The sequence below is a fragment of the Protopterus annectens genome, chromosome 7.part0, assembly GCF_019279795.1.
Source record: "Protopterus annectens isolate FY-2018-M chromosome 7.part0, PAN1.0, whole genome shotgun sequence".
NCBI classification, from domain to species: Eukaryota; Metazoa; Chordata; order Ceratodontiformes; family Protopteridae; genus Protopterus; species Protopterus annectens.
Genome location: NC_056739.1, coordinates 905,533,450 through 905,559,482, shown reverse-complemented (window position 1 = coordinate 905,559,482; position 26,033 = coordinate 905,533,450). Strand labels below are relative to the sequence as shown.

General features: G+C 41.1%; 1 protein-coding gene across 1 annotated transcript in view; it reads right to left on the bottom strand.

Annotated features, from left to right (window-relative positions):
* Positions 1–26,033, bottom strand: part of CACNA1D (calcium voltage-gated channel subunit alpha1 D) — a 5,051,180-nt gene that overhangs the window by 2,278,772 nt on the left and 2,746,375 nt on the right. The window contains exon 19 of the mRNA XM_044077483.1: positions 1,589–1,721. Coding sequence (XP_043933418.1) covers positions 1,589–1,721 — 133 coding nt within the window. The remainder of the gene's footprint in view (positions 1–1,588; positions 1,722–26,033) is intronic.

Sequence of the window (26,033 nt, the reverse complement as noted above, 5' to 3'; positions counted from 1 at the left end):
ACAATTCTGAACAGCTGTGGTCTAAAGCTGGCTGTTGTAGCATATCACCAGTAATTTTCCTTTCTCTAAAGTTAACCAAGTCAAAAAGCCTTGCCTGATGTTATCTATCAGTGAGACAATTTCCAAGCCATTGTATTAAACATAGGTTGGTCCCAAAGCTACAAAAGATACTTAGGACATAGTATCTCATCACCTGGCATTATCAAAAGCATAAACAATATTCATACATTAACAAAAGCATAAACCATATTCATAAAGATGGTAAGAATGGCAAAACCATAATTACTTTGAAGAGAACCATCCTAAAAATTCTTCCATATTAAGAAGATATGATCTTCAATTTATGTCTACATTCACATCAAGTTCTTGTATGATCTTAGTAATAAGAGAATAAAAAAAATACATTAACTACTTTACACATAAAACAAAACAGAGTGATAGGCTAATAATTACCTAGACCCATTTCATCCCCCATCCCTTACCGCCATTATGAACTGGTTATGAATGTCCCTTCTCAGTGTCAGCTGTGTGTATTGTTTCAGTAGATTTAAAACAGATTTTTAAGTAGAACAGGTAGTTTATACTTGATTTTATCTAAGAATTTGCTTAGTTTCTTGTTAGGCAGAGTGGAACCTGTAGTTCTGATTACAACTAAACTTGTCTCAGTATGTCCTTTAAAAAACACAGGTCTATTCACCCCAATAACGCTCTTCTCCCACCAGTATTAGGTTTATCAAGCATCAGTGACAAACCCATTTCCTTCACTTTCTCTTTCCTTTAAAACATCCATATTCCCCTTTCTGCAAGACATACCCATGTATTTTCTTTATCTTACAAAGTTTTCAGAAATACAGTCCAATTTCTAGAGCTCAGTTTAAAAGTCATCCCTTCCATGTTACTACTCAGCTGCATAAGTAGTTTGGCAATTTGTGATTAGGTATTTGATTATTTAATGACTCCATTATACATAACCATGCCACATTTATTTTTGATAAAACATAGGAATAGAGAAATAATATTTTCTAATAGGGATGACTTGCAGGTAGGGGTACATAAGGCAGGAAAGAGGGAGTAGAATTTACTGGAGAAAATGAGTACAGAAACCAAGGTTTTGGGATAAGATAACCAGAGAAGTAAAAGTAACAGAGAGGAACAGGTCAAGCAGAAGTCTGGACTGCAGGTTAGAGACTGCCTGTCCTATTAGGGTTTGATAACAGAATACAAGCAAACAGAAAGCGACAGGAGAATGTTAAATAAAACACCAGCCCGCATTGAGTTTATAGTTGAGTCTACATCGGAAGTTGCTGTTAAAAAAGGATAATCTGTACAGCATATAAAATACTGAATGATAATTATAACAATCAATCAGAGGAGATTAAAAAGACTGGCAAGAGAAAATGGAATGGCTGAATAAAAAGGAACAAAGGGAGGGCATATGAATAGCTCCCAAGTATGTAACAAGAGAATGGAAAACACTGTGACTAGTGCATGTGGATTAACTTTAGCAGAAGGCAAAGCCAATGATGATAAATCTAACTAAATGAAACAACACAGCAAACAACTTAACTGTCAGCTGCATCATACATACGGATTGGTACTGCTCAATATGAAGAAAGCACTGCCTTCTGGGATGGGTGTAATTTTCTCCTTCATGTTTAGTTCAGACAGTCTTCGTGGTCGAGGGCCTGCTGGTAACTCCGGTTCATCATCATCATCATCACCTGTACAGGTATAACAGCAAATTATACTGAAGAACTGCAGACAGAAATAACATATCTGAACTAAGAATATATTGAAAAACTGTAGAAAAAATAACATATCTGATGTAGTAATACCAGTGCAAATGCAAGACATCTAATCACTGCATTCTGCTACTGATTTGTTTCCTAACAAACTAGGTGAGCTGACAGAAAAAGGATGATTTTCAATTACAGCCCAGATTTCTTTTTTAACAAAATATGGAAAAATGGACATCAAATAAGAAAATTTTGCAACATTACTGCTATGACAAAAGAAAAGAAAAATGAATACTAGTAAACAGCCATTTGACAATATAAACTGTTGTGTGTGATGGAAAGGCATAGTGTGCTAATGTCAAATTATCATTTGGAAGGGCAAATCCTAGAGTATGAGTCATACTGACAATAGCTGAACCACAGGGCACGTGGAAAGCCACTATTTTCCCAAGTTTACGTCAAGATGACATTACTTTATTCCTGAAAGTTCTGAACTCTCAGACAAATTTGTGAACGCTGCTTTTCTTTTTAAATGTACTCACAGTTGTTATTGTTATTCATACATCCTTGTATCTATTATCTAGTTAAGTTTTGCATATGTTGCATTCTTGGAAGTTTTATTCAGTTAACAATATAAAAAAAAAATAAATTATGTACTTACCATAATGTTCCATGTGTGTTGTCCATCTCGCCCTTTTTTCTCACTGATGGTTCAGATTCGATCCGTCAGAATTGTCTCGCCCATTTTACTAGTTCAAGGTATTCAGCAAAGCTCGTGGGCATTTTTTACCCTTAATGCAACCCCCTAGCTTCCTCAGATCTGGTTTGCCCCTAGCAGTGTCATACAATAAAAATATATATGTGTGTGTATGTATATATGTATATATGTGTATGTATATATATATATATATATATATATATATATATATATATATATATAAATGTGTGTGTGTGTGTGTGTGTGTGAATGTATCTCTCAAAACATACACAAGAGAAAGATTTCTGAGGCTATATGGCCCAATAAAATCCAAATCCAAATTTTGTGACTTGCTCTCCCAAGAGTATCAGCAGGGGGTATGGTGGGAGGGTTGTGAGAATAAAGGGCATGATGGACAACACACATGGAATGTTATGGTAAGTACATAAGTTCTTTATGTGATGTTGTCAATCTTACCTTTATTCTCACTGATGGGACCGCGTCCCAAGCAATCTGTCTCTTGGGTGGCTCATGGGAGACTATTCCTCAGAACCACAGAACAAAAAGATGCTCTACTCCTAGAGGGCAAATCCACTTTGTAAAGAGTAATAAAGTTATGAGGTTTGGCCCAAGTTGCTGCAGCACAGATGTTATCCAATGGTAATCTCTGCGCTTATATAAATATCTTATGCAATCATATGTTATTACCTGCTATATTTTTATAAGTAAATGTGTAAACCACAATGCTCATGTAAATGTCTTATGTATGGTATGTTAGCAATTCTTCTGGAGCTTTTCTCCCCGGGCCTCCGCTGAAAACGGACAGCTCTGTCCAGTCGGATCTCCCTGGTAAACAAATGTAAAATAAATAAATAAAATAAATAATCTAGCTTGAAAAGACACAAACATAGCCACATACTTTGTGGAATGAGCTTCAACAGTATTTGGCAGTGGTCTGTTTCTTGACTTATAAATGTAAGATATACATAGTATAAGCCATTTAGATAAGGTAACTTTAGTAACTGGTTGAGCTTTTTTAATATCACAATAACAGATGAAGAGAAGTGCTGATCTGCTTTCTTAATATCGGAAGTTCTACGTAAGTAGAAACGTAACTGTCTAAGATATGCAGTGAATATTCTCCTTTATTTTGGAAGTTAGGGAAGAAAACTGGTAGCTTATAGATTGGTTGAGGTTACTTTCTGACACAACCTTTGTTAGAAAAGAGGCGTTATTGTGTAAAGAAACTCTGTCCTTATGAAAAATTAGGTAAGGGGGCTTAGCTGACAAAGGCTGTAATTCACAAATTCTTCTGGCTGAAGTAATAACCACTAGAAATAGTGTTTTCTAGAAGAGGTATTTCAAGTCGCATGTCGCAGAAGGCTCAAAAGGGGGACAAATGATCTTAGACAAAATGAAGTTGAGAACCCGGGGGGGGGGGGGCGATTTTTATAAGGTGGTCTCATCATAGCAGTTCCTTTCAAAAAAGCTTTACAAAGTTTGTGCGACATGATACCAGCACCATTCTCTACTATATGGAAGTTGGAAATTGCTGCAAACTGTACTCTAATAGTAGCTGCAGCAGCTCCTTCATTGAAAAGTTTTGCCAAGAATTCTAGAATAGAATGCATGGGTGCAGAAAAGATGCCTGAACCTGCTGCCCTACTCGTTCCATCTGCTACATATGATACAAGCCTCATGGACAAGTTCACAACGGAATTTAGGGTGGCAATCTGAGCATTGACCTTATCTGCCACCACATCAGCTACAGCTCAGTGGAGGGAGATAGAGGCTAGAAAACCAGATATAGTGGTCCAGAAAAAGAAGACAAGACTAGCATTGATCATTGAAATCGCCACATAAAATGACTACAATGTCCTGTGTCCAGAGAGACACAAGTCAAAACATATCAGGATTTGTAGGCAGAAATGAGAGCAACATGGAAGAAAGATACCAAGACAGTTCCAATAGTAGTAAGAGCAACAGGTCTTATAAAAAAGAGTCTACAGTCGTATTTAGATATGCTACCAATACATGTAACTCTGTACGAATTGCAGAAGAAGTCATTACTGGGTATATTGCGGGTGCTGAGAAAAGCACTACTGGCTGACATCAATGAGTGAAGCAATACTAATTTCATGAACTTTAATCGTACTTTGAAATAGGAATGGGGTCCATTCCCGTCATGGTACTAGAAACCCAAAAGACTTGGAGAAATTAAAAAAGAGGGTGTCTGACAGTTCCTTTAGTGGGTCCCTCTGCAATCTAGTGAAGTGGATAAGATAATTCAGTGACCGCAAGGCAAAGGTTGCTGATGAAAAGACACACTTCCCATACCTATTCATGGTCCTGGAATCCTTATTCGGAAGGTGGATAAAGGAGAAGGTCTCAGAAAGCTCCTTTTTAGTGTCCACTGCCACGACCATGGCATCAACTGCTACACTTTTTGTCAAAAAGTTCTTGTCCTTAGTGGCTGTAATATATTTTCTTTGCCTCCTAGGAGTATGCTCTATGGTGTCTGGAGTCTCCCATGTTTTCCAAGAGATTAACTCAATAAGCTCAGCAGAAGGAGGGGCCACCCAAGAGGTTGAAGGACGAGATCCAAAGGTCTTCAGGTAAACCAACTCCTCAGCCAAAAGGGAGGTGAACTGCCAGTCACCTCTCTGTTTTAACATTTCCAGGATGTCTCCAAAGGAGACATCTTCAGGAGGTGACCGTGGGGAACCTTCTGCTTCATCAAGGTCAGTATCAGACGTGAAGGACTCCTTTGGGGAGTCGAGATGCTTCCTCTTCCATGTCCTCTTCCAAGGGACCTCCTCAGTGGGACATTCTGGGGAGGTTTCAGAAGAGGGGGAGTCCCCTGTTGGGCATCCTGAGGCCTAGGGTCTCTGTGGACCTGTGAAGAGGGTAGGTGAGTAGACAAAGACACCTGGACAGAACTTGGAGGAATAACCGACAGAGATTGTGTCTCAGACTGAGAAGTAGTCAGAATCCTCCTCATAACTTCAAAGGCAGTCCATCTCTGCCTTGAGGAGCCTCTGGATCCGACAAACGAGATGTCGGAGCTGATGGAACCTTGGAAAAGTACAGTTTTGTACCTACCATAAATGTAGATGTTCGAAGATCCACATTGCTGCAGTCCTTACTTATGGGTAGTCCGCTGTCCTCGGTCGGCCCGAATACCAAAGTATTAGGCTGACGTCGGTCATGGGCGCCTAGATCTGACATCAGAGCATCAGGGTATAAAGGTGCATGACCGACGTCATATCCTCAGTCTTTTCTTGCCCCAGATGTCAGAAGGCCAAACCAGAAAGGCCACAGCTAAAAACAGAATACCTCCCAAAAACATGCCCAACAACAACCATCACCTAAAGCATAGCACCAAGTCAAACTACAGTGGGGAAGGAGGGAGGGTAAATTGGACTGCAGCAATGTGGATCTTCGAACATCTACATTTATGGTAGGTACAAAACTGTACTATGTTCTTCATCTCACATTGCTGCAGTCCTTACTTATGGGTAGAATCCCAAAGTAACGGGAAAGGGAGGATGGTAAAAATCATAAAGCATTAGGGGCCGCTAAAATGCCTTGTAAAATTGCAGTGGCAAATCCAGCCCTAGACTTAGAATAAAGAGGAAGGTGGTAATGTTTAGAAAAGGTATGCACTGAACTCCAAGTAGCTGCCTCCAAAATGTCTTTTGTAGCTACCCCCCTTAGAAAGGCCGTAGAAGTAGCAGTAGCCCTAGTGGAATGAGGCCTGATTCCAGCAGGAATCTCCTTACCATGATGGGAGTAACAGAAAGAAATACAAAACCCAATCCATTTAGAAATAGTTTGTTTTGAAACAGGTTTACCCTGTGAACCCAAAGCAAAAGAAACAAACAATTGCTGAGACTGTCTGAACTCCTTGGTTCTGCTCAAATAATAACGCAACTGCCTGTGAATATCCAAAGTATGCAAAATTTTCTCCCCTTTATTTTGGGGGTTTGCATAAAAAGTAGGCAAATGAATAGTTTGATTTAAGGCCACACTAGAAACCACTTTAGGCATAAAGGAAGGATTAGTACGCAAAGATACCCTATCCTTATGAAAAATCAGGAAAGGCTCCACTGCCATGAGGGCCTGTAATTCAGAAACCCTTCTTGCAGAGGTAATGGCCAACAAAAAGCAGTTTTCCATGACAAATACTTTAACTCGGCAGTAGCTGCAGGCTCAAAAGGTTGTAGAGTAAGTTTTTCCAACACAAAATTGAGATCCCAAGCAGGAGTAGGAGCTCTACGTGGGGGTCTTATATTCTTTGCCCCTCTAAGAAATTGCTTAAACCAAGGATGAGAGAATAAAGGAGGGTCACAATCATAGTGAGCAGAAATGGCTGCAGCATGAACCTTTATTGAGGAGAAAGACAAACCCTTGTCCAATAGCTCAGTAAGATATTGAAGAGAAACACTTAAATCAGGTTTGGAGACATCAAGGTCCTTTCCTTTGCTCCAAATAAAAAATCTCCTCCATTTATCAGCGTAAACTTTCCTGGTACTAGGCCTCCTGGCCTCCAAAATAACATTCAAAACTTGTTGTGGAAGCTGAGACCCTCCAGAGTCTAAAACAGAATATGCCAGGCTGTTAGATGCAGAGACTGAATCTTGACATTGAGGAAGTGAGTGTCCTCTTGTGACAAAAGGTGCGGAATCAAAGGCAGAGGCCATGGAGGTTCTCGTACTAAACTCCTCAGTAGTGGGTACCAGTGTTGTCGAGGCCAATCCGGTGCTATCAAAATCATGGTTGGCTTGTCTTGTCTGGCCTTCAAAAGTACCTTGGGAAGAAGAGGCAGAGGTGGAAAGGCATATACATGCAGATTGTTCCAACTGAATGATAGAGCGTCCACCTTCCAAGCTGTGTGATGAAACATTTTGTGCAAAACTTTGGCAACTGGTAATTTAGTGGAGAAGCGAACAGATCTATGTCTGGAGTTCCCCATAACACTGTCAACTGTTGAAATACATGAGGATCCAATTTCCACTCGTGAGGATCCACTATTTGTCTGCTCAATACATCTGCTAAGGAGTTCTGTGCTCCTGGTAGAAACCTTGCCTGAAGATTGAGGTGTAGATTGAGAACAGTTTCCCACAGAATCATCGCTTGCCTGCAAAGAGGGTAAGAATGGGTTCCCCTGCTTGTTGATGTACCACATGACAGTAGTGTTGTCTGTTTGAATCAACACCTGCCCTGGGTGAAGTAAATCTTTGAAAGCCATCAATGCAAACTGGACTGCTAACATTTCCTTCAAGTTGATATGCAAATGTTGGAGTTTGACAGGCCACGTGTTTTGCACCCATTTTCCATTGAGGTGTGCTCCCCAAGCCTTGTCCGAGGCATCTGTCGTTAGAATCTGACTCGCCTCTGGCCGGGTCACAGAGAGTCCCTTGTTTAGGTGACATTCCTGAGCCCACCACAAATCTCCTTCTGAATGCAAGGTATTATCTGAATGACAGTGTCTAGATCTTGGCAGTGCTGTGTCCACACATTTTGAGATACCATTGAAGCTTCCTCATATGCAATTTGGCATTGGGAAGCACCAGAATACAAGATGCCATGAACCCCAAGGCTTGAAGGACTGTCCTTGCAGTCAGCCTGGACCGTAGAGACATTTGCTGGAAATAAAGAGAAAGGCTTCTTTGTTTGTCCGGGGTCAAAAGGCCATCTGGGAAGCTGTATTCAGTCTCACACCCAGAAAGCACATGTCCTGAGAGGGTACTAGACTGGACTTTGTTTCGTTCACAGAATACCCTAGGCATCTTAACACTGCCATCACATACTGTAGATGATGAAGAAGTTCGTCCTTTTCTTGTGCAATAATCAGGCAGTCGTCCAAATAAGGATAAATCTGTATTCCTCTTAGTCTGAAAAATGCTATCACTGGAGCCAGAACCTTTGTGAACACTCTGGGCGCAGTAGATAAGCCAAAGGGCAATGCAGAGAACTGATAATGTAAATTTCCAGCCCGAAAACGCAGGTACCTCCTGCAACTGGGCCTGATATTAACATGAAGGTAAGCCTCTTTGAGATCCAGAGTAACCATCCAGTGATCTTTTCCCAACAGAGGTAAAAGTTGCTGTAAAGTCAGCATCTTGAACTTTGGAATGTCCAGGTAAGTGTTGAGGATAGATAAATCCAAAATTGGTCTCCACGTGTTCCCTTTCTTTGGAACTAGAAACAGGCGAGAATAAAATCCTAGGCCCACTTCTGACAGAGGAACTGGCTGTATAGCTCCTATTTGAAGAAGTAAAGAAATTTGTCTGTGAGCCTCTATCCTTTGCCGAGGAGGAACGTCTGGCATGCCTTTGAAAGGAGGCATGGTGTGAAAATAGAACTTGTAACCTTGGTTTATAATGTCCAATACCCATTTGTCCTGGGTGACTAAATGCCAATTTTGCTTGAAAAGAGCCAACTTTCCTCCCAAAGGAGCTGCCAGGCAAGAAGAATCTGGCAGCTGAAAATGCAGGTCATTGGGCCTGTTTACGAAAGGACTGGCCCCTGCCCTCACCAGCAGATTGAGCAGGCGAACTCCATTGTCTCGGCCTGAAGGTACTCTGAGCTCTGCCCCTACCACGCCTAGATCTACCCCTAGACTGAGAATCAGAAGAAGGGTACGCCCACCCTTAGTAGGCCAATTTCTACTAAACTTTGGAGGTTGTACCTGCAAAAATCTTTAACAGTCTGCATAGACTTAGCCTTGTCTTCCATTTTCTTTAAGACAGACTCCACAGGAGGACCAAACAAAACTTCAGACTGTAAAGGGCATCCAGAATTCTAGACTTAACATGCTCAGACAAATTCTGATCCTTAAGCCAGGCGTGCCTACGAATAACTGAACCAGTGGCAGCCACCCTAGAAGAAGCCTGTAAAGCATCAAAACCACATTGCAAAGAGTGGTTACCCACCTGTTCAGAAACATGCACTAAATCCTGCAATTCTTTACACTCTATGCCCTCTGCCAAAGCATCCACTTTAGATCTTAGCTGAGAAAGGAGGAAATTCTGATACTTCAACATATGAAACTGGCAGTTCAAAGCTCTCATTGCTAAAGTAGAAGAGGTATACACCTTCTTACCCCATCTATCCAAAGCTCTAGCTTCCTTATCCAGAGGAACCGGATTCTTAACAACAGAGGCTCTAACACCCTTAGGCCCCTGACTAATAGTTTCTGGGTCTGCCCTAGGACTCTTATACAGATATTTATGAGCCTCAGGCACCCTGTAATACCTGTCCGGTTTAACTGGGGCAGGAGGCACAGAATCTGGATTAAGGGAAGCTTCCGAGAAAACATCTGAAACAACATCCAAAACCGGAGGTATAGCTAAGGGTCTATGCTGTGGTAAAAACAAGAACTCCCTAAGCCTCTTCCGTGAATCAGAGTAATCCTGTCCCTCCCACTTAAAATGCTCCCTCATGGAATGCAGAGTTTCTGAAAATGAAAAATCCTCTGGAGGAGAAGCAGAAGGAGTGGAATCCTCTGCATCAGAATCAGAATAAGGAGGGAAATCTTGAATGTCTTCAGCAGAAGACTCTGAATCATCTGAGGCCTGCTCCAAACTTTCCAACTCTGGCTCCATCCTGGGCCTCTTATCAGGAGGGGGCATAGAACCTCTAATTAAAGTAATCAAATCCTCTGCCATTTTAAGCATGTGCTTTTAGGCACAGACCCTGAAGAACCAGAACTGACACCAGAGGAAGGCAAAACAGACCTGCCCTTAGAAGGAGCCTTAGAAACAGTAGCAGAAGGCCTAACCACCTTAGGCATAGAAGGGAGAATAGTAACCTGAGAGGCCCCTTCAGCCTGACCTGCCTCCTGAGAGGCCACATCTTGTAAAATCAAAGTTTCCCCCTGGGACTCAACAGAAACTTCAGCCGGATCCACCTGTTGAGCTGTAGCTTCTAAAGGTCCGGCGTCCGAAACGGACGAATCATCCTGCCTAGGCTTTAAAGATTTGTCTTTGCGCTTCTTAGTAGAAGCAGGTGTCGGAACATCCAACGGCATATTATAATTACACCTCTTGCCAAAGACTAACCTAGCACAATCTAACCTCCGTTTTATAGTGCGCTTATTAAACCTAGCACAAAACCGACACCCAACTACGTCGTGCGCGGGTCCCAAACAAGGAATACAAAGCGGTGGTAATCCCTATGCGGTATCTGTTTCCCACAAGAAATACAATTATTCACTTTTTCTGACATCCGTAAGTAACTGAGGCAAGAAAAACAAAAATATTCCCAACGGGTACTTAGCCCAACTTGGTATCGGTCTGAAACTCAAAACGAAAAATTTCAGAACGCCGAATGGCACTTGCAACGCTGCTTCTGCATCGGACCATGCGGCAAAAAAGACTGAGGATATGACGTCGGTCATGCGCCTTTATACCCTGACGCTCTGATGTCAGATCTAGGCACCCATGACCGACGTCAGCCTAATACTTTGGTATTCGGGCCGACCGAGGACAGCGGACTACCCATAAGTAAGGACTGCAGCAATGTGAGATGAAGAACATCTCCAAAACCGAGGTAGGAGCTGAACTCACCTGCGCCAAGGCCCCCAGAGGCAGGGACAGATCCAGGAAACTCCGAACCGGCTGAGCTCACCCGACCAGAGAGTGTCAGGTCCCAGAGGTCTCCTGATCTGACTGGGCACAGACACTTGGGGTCAATACCAGATCCGAGGAAGCTATGAGTCCTGGACTCGATACAGACACATGTTGGATGTCGGAATCTTCCAACTCCAAATCCGACTGATGGATCAAAGGAGGAACAGGCACCAAGGGGGAAGACTGTGTCTGATCCGATTCCTCTGGGCTTGGATCTAACAATAATTTGGCTAAGGATGGTGCTTTTAACAGTTTCTCCACTACCTTATCCACATCTTCATCGGACAGACTCCAGGTAGACGGAGTAGCGAATGTAGATGACCTTGATTTGCTAGAAAGGGTGCAGGCGACCTTGATCTTGCTAGAAAGGTGAATGGAGCAGAGAATGCACCCGTTCCAGGGAAGGTGATCGGCTCCTAAATCTGAACTCAGAGGGTAAGGTCAATTTCGGATCCGAGGGCATTTGTTGCTCTGAAGAAGCTTTGGATCTGATTTGAGTTGTCTGCTCTGATATTTCCTTTGAAGCCAACAGCTTAGGAGCTTTCTGCTTCAGCTCTGAAGAGGATCTCGGCTCCGAAGAAGCTCGTTTTTGTGGGGTGTCCAATTTGTCAGACTTTGTTGAAGACGATTCTGGTGATATAGTCTCAGAAAAAGGGGTCCTAATCAGACCTTTTAGAATAAGCTTATTCTTGTGCTTCAGCAATGCCCTCTGGTTAAATCCATGGCAGATGGAGCACGATTTTTGTAAATGATATACACATAGGGTGTGTGAATTGTTAAGGGGCATCTTTTTTCCACATTTTTCATATTTTCTGAAGCCCAGAGTGAGCTTCCCTTCGTTCTTTTGTGACATACCTGATAAAGTAAAAAAAGGGAGAAGAAGAAAAGGACACGCACACACAAAACACTTGGAACAGTCCTCTAACTTAAATAGACCAAAAGGGAAAATTGAAAGGAATAAGAGTGATAAAATATTTTATATATATATATATATATATATATATATATATATATATATATATATATATATATATATATATATATACTAGGCCCAATTCTGAGTATAGGAATATGACTAATATTAAAAGGCAGTTATGCTACCCCAGATATAACAACATGAATCGAGATGGAGAGGTTAAGGTATGAGGAAAATGCAAGTTTTGCCAATATATTGATACATCAAAACAATACTAGCATCCAGATTTAAACAGAACCTTTTGGTTCAAAGTAAATGGGACATGTGACACAGAGCACAAAGTGTATCTTGCCTCCTTTCAAATCTGTCAAGCCTTCTATGTAGGCAAAAAGTACAGTTGTGTATACTTACCTCAAATGTAGATGTTCGAGTGTATTCACTGTTGCAGTCAATACATTTGGGTAATCTGCTGGCAGGTTGCCCTCAGTCGGCCTGATTAACAAAGTCTTGGGTCCTGCGTCGGTTGCTGTCCCTTCTTCCATGACGTCAGGTCATCAGGGGTATAAAACATGCAGCCAACGCCATTACATCAGTTTTTCTTGCCCAAGATGTCAGGTGCCCCCCAAATGGGAAGCAAAATATGTGTGTGTGTATATATATATATATATATATATATATATATATATATATATATATATATATATATATATATATATATATATAAAATACAAAACACAAAAAATATATACCTCCAAACAAAAGCAAATACACCAAAAAGGCTTTTAAGCATAGTAAAAGAAAGTAGAGGTATAGTAAGAGAAAAACAGGGGGCTGGAGGGTGGGTAATCAGGACTGCAACAGTGAATACACTCGAACATCTACATTTATGATAAGTGTACACAACTGTACTATGTTCTTCGTGTTTCACTGTTGCAGTCATTACATTTGGGTAGATTCCCAAAGCTATGGTTGGGAGGATGGATTTATACAGCATTAGGAGCAGCTATAAGTCCCAGCAGGACAGCAGTGGCAAAGCCAGCTCTGGATTTAGAGAAGAAAGGTAAATGTTAATGTTTGGTGAATGTATGAACTGAGCTCCAGGTAGCAGCTTCTAGAATGTCTCTGGTAGGAACGCCACTGAGAAAGGCTGTAGAAGTAGATGCAGCCCTGGTGGAATGAGATCTGATCCCCTGGGGGATAGTTTTATCATGGTGCATATAGCAGAAACTAATACAATGGCTTATCCATTTTGAAATAATTTACTTTGAAATAGCCTTTCCCTCTACCCCTGCAGCAAATGCCACCAGTAGTTGTTCAGATTTTCTTAGAGATTTTGTCCTGTTTAAGTAAAATCTAAGTTGTCTGTGTACATCCAATGAATGCCGAATCTGCTCCCCCTTGTTCTGTGGATTGGGAAAGAAAGTTGGCAAATGAATGGTCTGATTGAGAGCCACACTGGATACCACATTAGGCATGAAGGATGGATTAGTCCTGAGAGACACCCTGTCCGCATGAAAAATAATGAAAGGCTCCACTGCCAAATGGCAGAGCCATGGATTTTTATGGAAGAAAAATGACAGGCCCTTGTGAAGCATCTCAGTTAAGTATTGTAAAATCTGAGGAATATTGGGCACTGCTGTGCTTATCCCATGTGACTGGTTCCAGACACAGAATCTTTTCCATTTGTCAGCATAAGATTTTGTAGTACTAGGCCTTCTCTCCTCCAAAACGACATCCATCACAGGTTTGCTGAGGGATGCTAAGGGTGAATTTAGGTGATTAGCCACGCTGTAAGATTCAAAGTTTGGAGCTGAGTGTACAGAATTTGGTTGTTCTGCTGAGACAGTAAGAAAGGTGTCTGAGGCAGGTGCCATGGTGTAAGGTGTGCCACATTGCGCAGGAGTGGGTACCAGTGTTGGCGAGGTCAGTCTGGAGCAATCAGAATCATTTTCGGTTTGTCCTGTCTGATTTTTAGTTGAACTTTGGAGAGTAGAGGCAGAGGGGGAAAAGCATAGACTGATAGGTTTTCCCAGTTGAATGACAGAGCATCCACTTTCCAAGCTTTTTTGAGATGAATTCTTGTGCAGAATTTGTCCAACTGATAGTTCTGGGATGAGGCAAAAAAATCTAAGTCTGGACTCCCCCATTTGCATGTCAACATCTTGAAAATTTGTGGTTCCAGTTTCCATTCATGTGGGTCCATAAGATTTCTGCTTAGTTCGTCTTCCAGAGTATTTAGCTTTCCTGGCAGGAATTGAGCTTGTAGTTGTATTTGGTAGGTCAAGGCCATGTTCCACAATGCCATGGCTAGTCTGCAAAGGGGGTAGGAATGTGTACCCCCCTGCTTGTTTATGTACCACATAACTGTGGTGTTGTCTGTCTTTATCATTAATTATCCTGGATGAAGGTAGTCCTTGAAGGCTGTCAGTGCATTCTGTACTGCTAGCATCTCTTTCTGATTGATATGAAGGTGCATTTGATTTGGGCTCCATTTGCCCTGAATACACTTTCCTGCCAGATGAGCCTTCCAAGCATAGTCTGATGCAGCTGGAGTTAGGGTTTGGGTGGCAGGGGGTGGAGTGAATGGCAGTCCCTTGTTTTGGTGGCAGGCCTCTGCCCACCATAATAGTTGCAGTAAAGGTACGGTAGGAATCATTGTTTCCAGGCTGTGACAATGTTGACTCCATAAACTTTTAAAGTACCACTGAAGTTTCCTCATATGCAGTCTTGCATATGGGATTAGAAGAATGCAGGAGTCCATGAACCCCAAAGCTTGCAGAATTTGTCTTGCAGATAGCTGGGTTTTTGTGGCCACCTGTTTGAAGTAAGTCACCAATTGAATTTGCTTTTCTGGTGTAAGGTAAGTCATCTGGACAGTTGTATTCAAGCTTGCACTCAGGAATGTAATTTTTTGTGGGGGTACCAGTTGTGACCTCTTTTCGTTTATGGTGTACCCTAGACAAGTTAGAACCCTTTTTACAAACGCCAGATGTTTTAGAAGAATGTCCTTGTTTTCTGCCTGAATTAGACAATCATCCGGTTATGGATATATTTGAATATTTCTTTGCCTGCAAAATGCAATTACTGGAACAGAAGAAATAGAATCCTGTCCAGAAGATTCATAATCAAAGTCTTGCCTAGGTCTCTAAGCAGAGGGGGGTTGGCTTCCCCTAATCAGGGTAATTAAATCTTCAGCCATTTTGATCATTTTTGTTTTTTAGGCATAGGGGCCTGCACACGTGGCCCAAGCATCAGTTTTTTAGACATAGAAGTAGATTTTGGCCTTAGTTTTGAAGATGGCATCAGTTTAATATACAAATCTTTAGGTCTGAAAACACCCTCAGAAGCCGGTGCCTGCACAGAGGCTCTGGACCCATCTAAGGTAGAGACATCCGCAGGTTCAATACTTAAAGCATCTCGCGGCATACCGGACTCAGAATGGGTCTCAGTAGAGGCTTGAGAATCAAAAGTAGTGGGCATCAGGGGCTGCGAAAGCGCCTCACTGAGTACCGGCGAACTGGCGACTGGCTTAGGAGAAGCGTTGTCAGTTTTGGACCTCGACGGCCTGTCTCTGTCTTTTTCTTTGCGTCTTTTAGGTATTCTGGTAGCCGGATTGCTAACCGACGACATTTCTGGATAGTTAAATCGTGAGTCAAAATATTTAGAAGCAAAACTATACCGACGTTTAATAGTGCATTGATTAAATCTAGCACAAAACTGACAGCAAGGTACGTTATGGTCAGGGCCTAGGCAAGGAATACAGTGCAAATGAAAATCTTTATGAGGTACTTGCTTCCCACATGAAATGCAATTATTAACTTTTACTGACATCGGTAAGGAGCAAGAAAAAGTTTCCCCAATGGGGTACTTAGCTTTTAGTTGAAGACTTCGGTTCGGAAACTCAAAAACAAAAATTTCAGGAGTCGGCCGACCGGCACTTGCAAACTGCTTCTGCTTCAGGCACCGCGTGGCAAGAAAGACTGATGTAATGGCGTCGGCTGCATGTTTTATACCCCTGACGACCTGATGTCATGGAAGAAGGGACAGCAAGCGACAGAAGACCCAAGACTTTGTTAATCAGGCCGACTGAGGGCAACCTGCCAGCAGATTACCCAAATGTAATGACTGCAACAGTGAAACACGAAGAACATCTGACAGAAAATTTAAGCATAGAATCAGGGAGCACTTGTATGACATACACAAGCAGGTCATGACGAATGTGTTAGCCAAGCATGTGAAGAACACCACAGGACAGCACAGTTTTAAGTTTTTCATGACTGAAAACACTAAGACGGATAGTAGACAAGGTGACATGAGGAATAGGACAGAAACTAATTAAACAAAATGGATAGTAAGGCTTAGGGCTGATTCTGGGAAGGGTCTGAATGACAAGGTCCCTGTTAAGCCAATATTAAAGAGTAGACCCCTAAAGCACTAACATATGTTAGTATACTATTTGGTATTGTTTCCAACACATGTATAAAAATGGGGGGGGGTGAGATATATTTCTCTTTACAAGTACTACAGATTTTTAGAATTGCAATATATATACATTTTTCATGTATATTTTATGTGGATATATGTATTGTTCTGTGTCATGTTTTTAAATAATACTTTTTATAACACTGAAGTGCTTCTATTATATTAGATGTATCTTTTGTTAAAATACACGTGTTTCAACATGCTGTTTTTGATCATGCATTACATGACTTTAAGAAGAGAGTGCATGGAGCAGGTGCTTTAAATTAGTGATTGAAGGTAATAGTATATAAGTGGAAACACTACTTCAAATATGTATATGTCTGAGGAAGCAGAGGGACACACTGCGAAAGCGCTTACGTTTTATTCCTGTTCTCTGTCGAATAAAAAGTGTTTTTGTGGAAGCCATTGGTTGGACTTGCATTCCTCTTGTTTGTTTTTGATATATATATATATATATATATATATATATTTTTTTTTTTTAAGGGATAGAAAAAGGTTGGAAGTGAAAAGAAATGTCCTCTAGCTTAAACAGACATTAAGTAGAGTAGTTAGATGTCCTCTAACTTAAACGGACGCTAACAATTACGATAGAAAGAAACTCACAAACACTTGCTCAGGATAACTATATTAAGTAAGGAACGATATGAAAAATATTAAAAGTCAGAAAACCTATGGTAATAAGAATATAAATATGAAAAACACATCTCAGAGCTACCAAATGACCTCTTTGCTATGCAGCAAATGAGATCTGAGGAAGCTAGGGAGTTGCATTGTGGGTAAAAGAGGGCCGCAAGCTTTGCTAAGACCTCAAGCTAGTAAAATGGTCGAGAAGGATCCAATGGATTTGATCAGACACATCAGTGAGAATAAAAGTGAGACTGACGACATCAAACTGTAAGTTAAGCACTTAGCAGAATGTTAAATTGATCAGGTCTCTGTCTGGACACTCAGAATCGATGAACTGATCACCTTGGGTGTCTCTTCAGCCTGGGATCCACTCCTCACAGGCTTGAGCTTCACCCCCAACTCATAAATCCCTGGTCATGCCTGATCACTCCAGATCAAATGAAAAAATAACAACCCCCATTCATAACAATAACTAGTGAATAACCAGTAAAGAACATACCATAACGGGGGGGGGGGACAGATTCTTTGCAAGACCCACAGAAATAAGTTCATAGGTGTGTACTAGGCTAATGGCCCTGGGGGCTTTACAAGCCTAGCCCATAAGATTACCCTGGCATCATGCCACTCGACCTCAGTTCCCAGTGACTCTGTCAAGTACAGCCACTGGAGTGATGAGCATGGGCAGTCTCTGGGTTACGAACCTGTCCCTCCAGCTTGTTCTGTTGATTGTGGTAATGAGGTTGAGGTTGAGGTCTCTGGAGTGTGTAGTGCAGAGGGATTGGGATTTCTTTAGATGTAGCATTTCTAACAGAGCTGGGTCAGACATGGCTTTGTAAGTCAAGCAGAGATCGCCAATAAGTAGGCGATAGGAGACAGTGAATAGTTCATTTTTTGAGTCTGTCCATATAGGACAGGTGTTTAAGGCCTAAGATCCTCTTTGTGAGGTATTTTTGCGGCCTCTCCAGTTGTTGTAGGTGTCTAGTGAGGTACATGCCAAATGGGGCATTGTACTTGATGACTGGCCTAATGAGGGAAGAGTAGAGGGAGACAATGACCTCTTTCTTCCTGGATGCACAACCCTTAGTAATGAGATGTGCCACACAGAAAGACTTTCTGACCACAGTAGCAATGTGGTGGTCAAAAGAGAGGTTGCTGTCAACCTGTGTTGCCAGATCTCTTATGACGTCTTCTGTGTTCAGTGGACTACCGTCGATGTGGTAATTCATGGGAACCAGGTTTTTCCCAAATGGGATGATGATACATTTTTTGGCATTGAACTTAACCCCATGGTTCTGACACCAGTCATTGGTCTCAGTGAGGCCTTTCTGTAGGATGTCAACAACATCACTTTGGGAGTTAATTACGGCTCCCAACTTGCAATCATCTGGAAACTTAGTCAGCCAGAGTCCCTTCGTGTTGGCCTGGACTTCAGAGAAGTAGATACCAAACAGGAGAGGACCCAGGACCGAACCCTGCAGGACTCCACTTGTGACTAGTCGACAGTCTGACTTGGAGTCAGCTACTTTCACACTGGGTTCTATCTGTGAGCCAGTTTGCAACCCACCTAGTGATATACGGGTTAATGCCTAGCTTAGTTATTTTTTCTATGATTGACAGTTTAGGAGGGAAGGTGGGCAAGTTGTTTCAATATCCGTAAAGACATCAGATAAGCTTAATATTTTGGTAACTGCATAACTTGTGTATTTTTCTGGTCCTTTTCATACTTAGAAAACAATGAACAGAGTCCCCAGCTGACTTAGGGTTGCCTATGCCAGCAAACCTTGGAGAATGATGTCTCCAAAGGAAGTCCAAGCCCTGGATAAGGTGCTCAAGACTATAATGTTTTGCTAATGTATGTACAGATGACCAAGTAGTAGCTTCTGTAATGTTTAATAGTGGTAAGTTATGAAAGAAGGCATTAGACATGACCTGAGCTCTCAATGAGGGTACATTAGGCCTTGTGACCAAGAAATTTCCAGTCAAGGTTTAGCAATGTAGCGATACCCACTTGGACAAGGTAATCTTGGAAATGTTATGACCCTTGCTGGAAGTAGAGTAAAACACAAACAGTTGATAATCTTTTCTGAAATCCTTGTTCAGATTAGTTTGTGTAGCTAATGTGGGTATGAAGTGAAGGATGGCTTACGTCTGAAGGTGACACTGTCAGTACAGATGATGACATACAGGTATAAGGAAGACAAGGCATGCAGTTCAGAGATTCTTGCAGAAATTATAGCTACTAGAAGAGCAGTTTTCAATAACAAAGAATTGACAGAACTAGAGGTAGCTAGTTTGAATGGTGGTTTGGTTAATGCCTCTAAGACAAAATTTAAGTCCCACAAAGGGTGGATTAGTTATGGGTGGCCTAAACTAAAAAATGCCCTTGATAAAAGCCTTATAAGTACTGTGACAGCCTAAAGAAGTCAAGCGAAAGCAAATGAACCTTAACAGAAGAATAATTAGTCCCTTTGATAAAGAACTCTGTTAAAAACATAAAAACATATACCACAGGAGCTGCTTTAGGCTCCATACTATTCTTCGGTATCCAGAGGGAAATTTTTTTTCCATTTACCTTTGTAAAAAACTCCAATTATTCTCTGTCTCATACTGCCTACTTAGAGGCGATCTCTGCTTGACTTACAAAGCCATGTCTAACCCAGCTCTGTTAGAAATGCTACATCTAAAGAAATCCCAGTCCCTCTGCACCACATGCTCCAGAGACCTTAACCTCATTAACACAATCAACAGAACGTGCTGGAGGGACAGGTTCATAACCCAGAGACTGCCCATGCTATAGAATAGACTTCCCATATATGTCAAACAGAGCACCTCACTGGCCCTCTTCAAGAGAAATCTTGATGAGTGGATGGGAAATAGAAAATGCACCCCTGGGAATCACTCCAGTGGCTCTACTCAAAAGAGGCATTGGGAACTAATGTTGGGTGGCAAGGTAATCCTATGGGCTAGGCTTGTAAAGGCTCCAGGGCCATTAGCCTAGTACACACCTATGAACCTATGTACCTAAATCTTTCTTGCTGTTGGTTTTTGAGAAGCTGTAACTGACTTAATAACTGCTGGAGGGAATGAATGATTTCTGGCCATTACTGGAAGTGGAGATAACCATGTGGTCAAATAAAGGGTGTGAATATCCGGGTGAGGCTGACCAGACAGATGTGTCAGCACAGAAGTGCTTTAAGGGAGAAGAGGGCTAGATCAGGACTATGAGAATGACCCTGTACACTCATGCCTTGGCTTTCTGAAGAATTCTGGATATGTAAAGTATTGGAGGAAAGGCATAAAAAGAGACAACAGGGTCAGTCATCACAGAATTCCACTCTTGGTGACTCTCCTGAATGAGGAAAGATGCTGAAGAATAGTTGGCATTTGGTGCTGGAAGGCAAATTGAAGAGATGACAACATGGCCTTCACAGTTTTGAAAAATGTTGAGGGCTATATCCTTATTGAGAGACAATTCATGCAGCAGCAGTATTTGTCTGATCAACTTGTCTGCCATGATGCTAGCTGACCCCCAGTATATACATTGCTATGGGAAAACAGTTCAACAACATGTCCCACTCCCAAAATCTCATAACCTTTCTACATAGGGGATATGAATGAATTTCTGCTTGCTTGTTTGTGTACCATACCACTGCCATGTTGTCAGAGAGTAATAGATAATCCATCCTGATGAAGCAAGTACAAAAATGCATACAATGCTAAGAAGACTGCTCTCATCTCAAGCATGCTGATGTGCAGTAGGGCCTCTTCAGAATTCCATGTTCCTTGGACTGTCCTGTCTAGTTAATGACCCCCTCCCAAAGATGGATGGATCCATAATGACAGTGGCAGTCGGATGAGGACTGCTAAATGGTATCCCTGTCAACAAGTTGTTGGTGTCCATAAAGATAGTAAGCTCTCGATGCATGCCATTGATATCCTGATTCTGTGAGTCACGGGTTTTGTGGTATCATACACCACTGTCGCAAGTATGGTTTCTCAAGTAAGATGCACAGAACCAAGAAAATCCAATAACACCAGCCAGCATCAATTTAGCCAAAATCAGTCTGTTATTGGCCACTATTTTCTAATATATTAAAGGATATGATTTAACTTTTAAAGTTGGCATACATTATTTTGCTTTGATGCTGGTTGGCGTTACTGGATTTTTGTGGCTTCATCCATTAATTTTGAAGTTTTTACTGCAAAACCTTCATATTTAGTAGTGCACAAGGAACCATTTGGATCACTGATGCCATAAGTCCTAGCACCTTGAGGACGGTGGCAGTAGTGGGTTGGGGATCTCATACAGGAAGTTGTGACCTTTATAGTTATAGATTATATCCCTTCTGGAGGCAATTTTGTTGTCTGATGCAATGTATCCAACTATCATCTTATGAAGAGAACATTCTGAGATGGTTCCAGTTGGGATTTGGCCACAATGACAGTGATCCTCAAGGAGAGACAGAGATGGAGCAAGTACTTCCTTGCAGTGATGAGAGTTTCCATGGGGGGGGGGGGGGGGCACAAGGAGCCAATTGTCCAGGTAAGGAAAAAATCCATACTCCTAGTATTCTCACAGACTGGAGCAATGTATCTGGTAAACGTCCAGGGTGCAGTGGCAAGTCCAAAGGGCAAGGTTCAGAATGAAAAATGACTGCCTCCAAACTCAAAGGGTAAATAGGGATCTCAAAGGTGCAAAGAGCACATCCATTCATCTACTTGTAGGGAGACAGAATGGACTACACAGAGACTATCCAAAAGGAAATGTAAAAGTGTGTACAACAAAAAATGAGCTATCAAGCAGAAGAGAACTCTGCTTTTCATTTATTTTATTATTTACTTTATCTTATGTTACATTTATTTACTGGGAAAGTCAGACTTGGAACAAAGCCAATTTTCAGAAGAGGCCAGGGGAGAAATGTTCTAGATGCATGTCTTTATAATGTGGGAGAAAACCGGAGCACCAGGAGGAAACCCACACGAATGCAAGGAGGACATGCAGACTCCACATAGAAGGCGCCCCAGCCAAGAATCGAACCAGAGAATTTCTCGCTGTACCACTGTGCCATCCGATTCTTATTCTTCCGATAATGAAGCACATGGAGAGACCTTGCCAGTCAAACCTTTTCTACTGTTCCAAAGGAAAATGCTTGCGAGATAGAGAAAGGCATAAGAGTTGACCAGAAGAATCGGAGTACCATGGAAATGAATCGAAATTTGGAGTTGGGAGACGGAAATGAACAGGAAGAAGACCAGCAACATAGAAATTAGTGAATAAATGTGAAACAATAAACATCAGTCGCATTTGTGAAATATGGCTGTATAAGAATAAGAGGAAAGAGTGGACTTTTGTTGACTCTGTTAAACATCTGAGGAAATGAAAAGCATTTCCCTTCCCTTCATGTCATTAATGTCTGCAAGGACTCTGAGGGGAGGGGAAGAAGAATGAAAAAGGTAACTAAGTAAAACAACTTCTTTTCTTAACAGCATTTCTGTGAAACTTTTGCCAAAATAAACTGCACACTTTATAGTAAAGTATTTTTTGTTGTATGTGATAAAGTTATTAAAGTAAACAGATGTCTTTTTCTTTTTCCTCTTTTTTTTTGGTATACAGAAATGTAGGCACTGCAGTGCAAAAAGAGAAGTAAAGCCACACTGAAGTTAATAGGCTGTAATCTTGGGTTGTTGAGGTGGGGGAATTGGGTGTAAAAGTACACAGATTATATAAAAATAGGATAAAAAAGATTTTTGTAAAAGAAGAATGTTTTTTTTTACTGAGTCATCCTAAAAAGTAAAAAATAAGGAGGAGTGAAAACTTTGCAAAAGAAACAGATAAGCCGAATTTGAAAACTATTCAAGGTTGGTTTTACTGATTGTGATAATGATGTACTAGAAGTAGTACGAGGAATCAGCAAAACCAACCTTGAATGCTTTTATGATATCAGCTTGTCTGTGTTTCTTTTGCAGAGTTTTCACTCTTCTTCCTCAATTTTTACTTTTTAGAGTGACTCAATAAAAAGTATTCTTTTTTCAAAAAAAATGTTTTTATATTTTTATTTTCTACTTTTTAGTCTTTAAGTAAAATATTGTCTATTGTGTGTGTGTGTGTGTCTGTGCAGGAAATAATGTGTGTGTGTAAGCCACTGTGTGTGTGTGTGTGTGTGTGTGTGTGTCATGTCTTTGTAGGTGTGTCCCTCACTGATGAGCAGCTCGGTGTTATTTCTGTCTTGTATGGTTGTACTTCTGAGACTTGGTGTGTGTGGGTGTATGGAGAAAATGATGTAGGAAGATGCAAGAGTGTCTACATGAGTGAACTTCCTCTTTAAGGCCACTCGAAGTACAGTGCATCCTGCTCCCAGTGTGTGTGTGTGTGTGTGTGTGTGTGTGTGTGTGTGTGTGTGTGTGTGTGTGTGTGTGTGTGTGTGTGTGTGTGTGTGTGTGTGTGTAGGAAATGACATATGGAGTGAGAATAGATACTGGCATGATATAAAAATAGTTTCAGTCCCCATTGTATGAATGGTCAGTAGTTGTAAATGTATAAGTGTTTTGGACTCTGTGTGTGTGTGTGTGTGTGTGTGTGTGTGTGTGTGTGTGTGTGTGTGTGTGTGTGTGTGTGTGTGTGTGTGTGTGTGTGTGTGTGTGTGTGTGTGTGTGTGTGTGTGTGTGTGTGTGTGTGTGTGTGTGTGTGTGTGTGCCTGTGTGTGTGTGTCTGTTTGTGTGTGTGAAATGTAAGGAGATGCAAGAGTGTGTGTGTGTGTGTGTGTGTTGTCTCGCGAGTGAAAAAGGGACAATATTCTACTTAAAGACTAAAATGTTGTCTCTCTGATATTATTAGAAAACTTTTTATTGAAACTGGCTTAGTGAGACAGCAGAAAAAATGCCAAGCTTTGCTTGGCGTTTTTTTCCACTGTCTTGCGAGAACGTGACAGAACCACAGAGGGACAGAAAGACAGAGCCACAAAGCCAATTTCAATAAAAAGCATTCTAATTAATAAAAATAAAATCTTTTTATATGCTATAATGTGAAATGCATGACAAGGAGAAGCAGCATCCAACATTCTTATGGGAGAAGACAACATTGGTGTCAGAAGATGCAGAAGGCTGTTGTTGGGAGGGTTGACTTCAGACAGACAATTAGTGATCTGAAAAGGGTATTTTTTCCTTATCATCTGCTACAATGACAGACTAATATATGTGATGTGAGCTGTATATTACGAGTCAGTCAGAGTTGCATTAAACATTAATCTTCTAGCAACTGAATACAAAATTATAAAATTAAGCTAGTGCTGGTGTTTCATGCAGTATCAGTCAAAGTAGTGCTTGCCAAGCGTAACTGCAAACTACACATACCCTTTCCCTGCTCAAAAATCTGTGTGAGACAATTACTTTCAACTGGTGACAGTACATCCCACTCTGAGTGTGCGTGTGTGTGTGTTTCTGTGTGTGTGTGTGTGTGTGTGTGTGTGTGTGTGTGTGTGTGTGTGTGTGTGTGTGTGTGTGTCTGTGTGTGTATGTGTGTGTGTATGTGTATGTGGGCATGTAAGAAAGGATGTATGGAGATGCAAGAGCATGTGTGTGTCTGTGTGCACATGTCTATATATCTGTATGTTACTCTGAATGGATTGTGTGTGTGTGTGTGTGTGTGTGTGTGTGTGTGTGTGTTCGCGCGCATGCGTGTGTGTCAGAAATTATGTACGGACATGCAAAATTGTGTGTGAGTGCGCTCGTGTGTATATCTGTAAGTGATTCAGAATGGATCTGGTGAGTGTGTGTGTGTGTGTGTGTGTGTGTGTGTGTGTGTGTGTGTGAGCGAGAAAGTTTGTATTAATGAGACATCGGAAAAATGCAGAGGTTTGCTCAGCATTTTTTCTGCTGTCTTGCTAATGACAGAGGGGCGACATTTTACTTAAAGAGTAAAATATTGTCCCTCTGTCATTATTAGAAAGCTTTTCATTGAAGTTGGCTTTGCAAAACAGAACCACAGAAGGACAGAGAGACAAAGCCACAAATAAAACTTCAATAAAAAGCATTCTAAATATATGTAAAGCTGATATGTCTTCTCTTACTTTTGCATAGGTGAATGTCTATGTTAAGACCATTAGCTTACTCTAATAAAACATTTTGAGTGGAAACAAGTAAATATGAGAACACAGAATACAATGAAAAGTTTATTTTAGCAATAAATGTTTCATCTTGTCTTTCAGATTGGAACAGAGGACTATGTTTCTTTTACTTTTCCACGAAGGGAAGCTGATAATATGAGAATAAAAAAACAGGACACTGACTTCTTCAAGGCTAAAACTTAATGATTTCTGAAAGTATGCAAGTAGTTTTCACATGGGGTATAAAGATTAAAAAATACAGACATTAATTAGTGTAAGCAGAAGCACAGGTAATAACATTGTCTTAGAATGGATAACCTCAGTTTCAGGTTAATTAGGGCCTGTTCTACCAGCTGTCTATTTGGCACAAATGTTCCTAATAGGAGGGTTACACTTCATTATTTGAAGATTTACATAATTGTGTTTGTACTAAGTTAATGTGTTCTGGAGATGTGTTTGAAGGTTTTTATTAAAACAAAAAGTTTTGTAAAATGTGACAATGATTCCAGTGTTGATAAGAAAAAATGAATAAAGGATTAAACTGACAAACATTAATGGGTGCATATATCATAAAAGCTGGAAATAGACATGTAAAAGGCTGCCATATAATAACAGGTGGGAATAATGACTTCTCACCATAATGGTGACACTTTCTTTATAATCTTGGACAGTGAACAGTCTCACAGGTAAAGTGTCGCTCGTCTTGTTTCCCATTAAAGATGAACAGGAGGGGTAGTTTGTTTAGCTGCTTTATTATAAAGAAACACATCAGGATAGATAGCAGCATTACAAGATATAAACAAACTGATTAACTGACAGACCACAGACATACATGGT